We start from the raw sequence: 3,217 nt of genomic DNA, 5'->3' as shown, positions 1-3,217 counted from the left end.
AAGCTTCTCAAATAAACTCTTAGTATTAGAGTAAGGTTGAATGGACTTTTGAAATAAGTATTTTTTTTTAAAAAGACCGTTTTTAATAGACAAAAGTCATTTTATATTTGAATAGACTTTTCGAAAAGAGTTTTTAAACATTAAAAACGTCTTTTGTTTTTGTTTTTTTAAAAGCAACGTATTGTTAGGTTTTAGACAAAACAAATAATTTATTTTTTTTAATAAAATTATTTTTCTTAAAAAATATATCCAAATATATGTAAAACTTAATAAAGATATTTTATTTTTTATAAATGTTATGTGACTAGGAATATTTCGTCTCTGCTCATAATTAGTGTATGTGTGAATATATATAGTTTGTGATATTGCAATTACTAGGATAAATTACTTGACTTGCTACTTGAAGGTTAAATCATAGGTGTAGATTCCTTTAATGGCTAGCATTGCATGGTTTGTCTTACTGTAGTGGAGATAATGTTTGTGTTTGCAGAGATGCTCAAATGATCTAAATAATCAATGGCTACCTCCTGTTAAGGACACAATTGAATACTTCACTCTGAAAGATCTTTGGGACTGCTATTCTGAATGGAGTGCATATGGTGCCGGTACACCGGTGATGCGCGAAAGTGGGGAAACTCTAATGCAATTCTATGTTCCGTATCTGTCCGCTATCCAAATCTACAGCACTAAGTCTGTTGCAGCTTCTAGGTATGGTAAAAGCCAAGGGTAATGCTATGGTACATTGTACTTTTCAATAGAGAATAAAGACTGGCAGTTATTTTAAAACGACGAATATGAGGTTTACATGCTTGTTGATGTATCAAAAGAATTGTTTATAGTAATCTCCTACTTCTTATCTAGGGGACGGCGAGAGGATAACGAAGTAGTTGAATTGGAATGTGATTGCTGGAGTGATGATAGCAGCGATAAACTATCAAGGTCATTAAGTAACAATTCTAGTGAATCGTGGGATGCTAATTCCTTCAATTCAAGCTCTGACCAGGTAGGTTCTTGGCCCACGAGGGATATGCTTGGTTACCTTTACTTGGAGTACATGGAGAAGAGTTCTCCATATAACCGGCTCCCGTTAGCAGATAAGGTTGTTGCCCTTAACTTCGCCATTGCAAATGTGTTTGTATGTTCACTCATACACTATGATTGTTTCTCACCAGATAATTGAATTAGCTAGAAGCTATCCGGCATTAATGACCTTGAAGAGTGTGGATCTTTCTCCGGCTTCTTGGATGGCTGTTTCTTGGTGAGTTTAAATTATTCTTTTAATTCTGCCCGTAATGAAATTGGCTTTGATTTTGTTTTACACTTCACAATTCACAAATAAAGCTTCACCTTTTCAATTAGCTCTTGTGAGAACTTCAGATTGCGTTTTGAATTATCCAAAAATAACAACTTCTTGATAACAAGTGGCCCTAAATTGTTGCAAAATTTATCTGAGGTTATGTTCTTTTCGACAAGATTAAGTTTATGACTATGTTTCTTAATGATATAGAAATGAAGCTGGGCCTGAGTCTTGTACTCTTGATCAACATTTGGTTCTGTTTCCTTGTGAATTCATATACAAGAATCATAAGTTTCTTTTTACTACGTTTCTCCTTGTCTGGATTAAATTCTCTTGGTTTCAGTGCTTGATAGATCTTATACTGATTTATCATCGATAGGTATCCGATTTACGCCATACCAACTCATAACAAGGCCTTGGCAACGTGTTTCCTCACTTATCACACATTGTCATCTTCTTTTCAAGGTATCCAAAACTAGCTGGTGAATGATATGTAAAAAGTGATTACTTCCATGAAAATATCTTTATGTGAAAATAATATTATGAACCCATAGATAGTTTGACATGTTTAACCGAATCATCTAAATATTTGCAGTATTATTTTCACATGAAGTTGTCTTCATGGAAGTAGGCATTCATATAAAACAAGTATATCTATCATTGCATGTTCCGATTGCAACTGGTCAATAATGGTTTTAAACACGTATGTTTTTCACTTGGATCCCATGACGTCGTTTGATCAATATAATTAATCTTATTTAGCGAGCCGTGGCTCAATTGTAGTTGTAATTACAACAATTTTGCAAGTTTATAACTAATTTTCTTGTGTTTCGGCAGACTGTGATAACATTTGTGCTGAAATCAACATAGAGAATGACGTATGTTTTCCGACAGGGTGGGGAATGGTGGTGGGGGAGAAATCCAAGAGGAAGAACAGCGGCTGCATATCGGTGTCGCCTTTCGGCCTAGCCACCTATAGAATGCAGGGAGATATCTGGTTAACTCCATCATCACATGTGAATGAAAGAGTAACATGTTTATACAATGCTGCAAACTCATGGTTGAAGCAGCTCAACGTGTTCCACCCTGACTTCAACTTCTTCGCATGCCGATCTTCCCTGTAAATTCTGGTTCGTGTGGATCAACTAACTAATAACTACCTCTTTTGCTTGTTTATTCTGGTGAATCTGACTCCGGCGTTAGAAGTTTTGCAGTAGTTCTGAGAAATGTTCAGAAGTACATCTTAAAAAGATGTGTGACCTTAAGCAATGTAAATTTTAGTTTATATAAACTGAGGGATTTTTTTTTTTTGAAGAGGTTAGCATTTGCATTTTGGAAGTGACTAAACTTTTGTATAATTATTTTGGAACTTTAATTTTGGAACTTTTGGATCTAGAACTCTAATACCATGTCATGAAACCCACTCATCCCAAGAGCGTAACCTGATAGGACAATGTGACACTAATGGTCATATCTTTAATACTTTTTAAACCTCCATTGTACACATTGTACGCTTAGACCATTGGCTCCTTATAATTTTCCAAGTAAAAATAACAACCTTTTACCTTGACTGCATTAATGATCATACAAAAGAATTGACTGTATAAAACAATTTACATTGTCAGTGCATTAAAATTAAACTCTTATTTTAATTATGTGTGTCTGTTTTTTTATGTATTTACTTTTGACTTTTGTTATAAAGACAGACTATGAATTAATATTGCTGCTCTTTTATGTATTTATTTATTTATGAGTAAACTATTAAAATGGTATTCGGAAATTCGTATTACTAGTAAAACTAACTCTAAAATATGCTAATGGCAAATAAGCCATGAAAGATTTTAAAACACGATAAAAAAGAATTAGATATTAAAAATACTAAAAAATGGTTTTAGAGACCAAATTTTGATATAAAATTTT

At 33.4% G+C, this 3,217-nt stretch overlaps 1 protein-coding gene across 1 annotated transcript in view; it reads left to right on the top strand.

Annotated features, from left to right (window-relative positions):
- Positions 1–2,680, top strand: part of LOC107465977 (uncharacterized) — a 5,593-nt gene extending 2,913 nt beyond the window's left edge. The window contains exons 3-7 of the mRNA XM_016084966.3: positions 491–708; positions 862–1,099; positions 1,173–1,258; positions 1,677–1,762; positions 2,135–2,680. Of these exons, the coding sequence (XP_015940452.1) occupies positions 491–708; positions 862–1,099; positions 1,173–1,258; positions 1,677–1,762; positions 2,135–2,421 (915 nt within the window). The 3' untranslated portion in view covers positions 2,422–2,680. The remainder of the gene's footprint in view (positions 1–490; positions 709–861; positions 1,100–1,172; positions 1,259–1,676; positions 1,763–2,134) is intronic.
- The last annotated feature ends 537 nt before the right edge of the window (positions 2,681–3,217 follow it).

This window comes from Arachis duranensis, chromosome 9 (assembly GCF_000817695.3).
Source record: "Arachis duranensis cultivar V14167 chromosome 9, aradu.V14167.gnm2.J7QH, whole genome shotgun sequence".
Taxonomy (NCBI): Eukaryota; Viridiplantae; Streptophyta; class Magnoliopsida; order Fabales; family Fabaceae; genus Arachis; species Arachis duranensis.
This window is presented reverse-complemented; position numbering and strand designations above follow the sequence as displayed.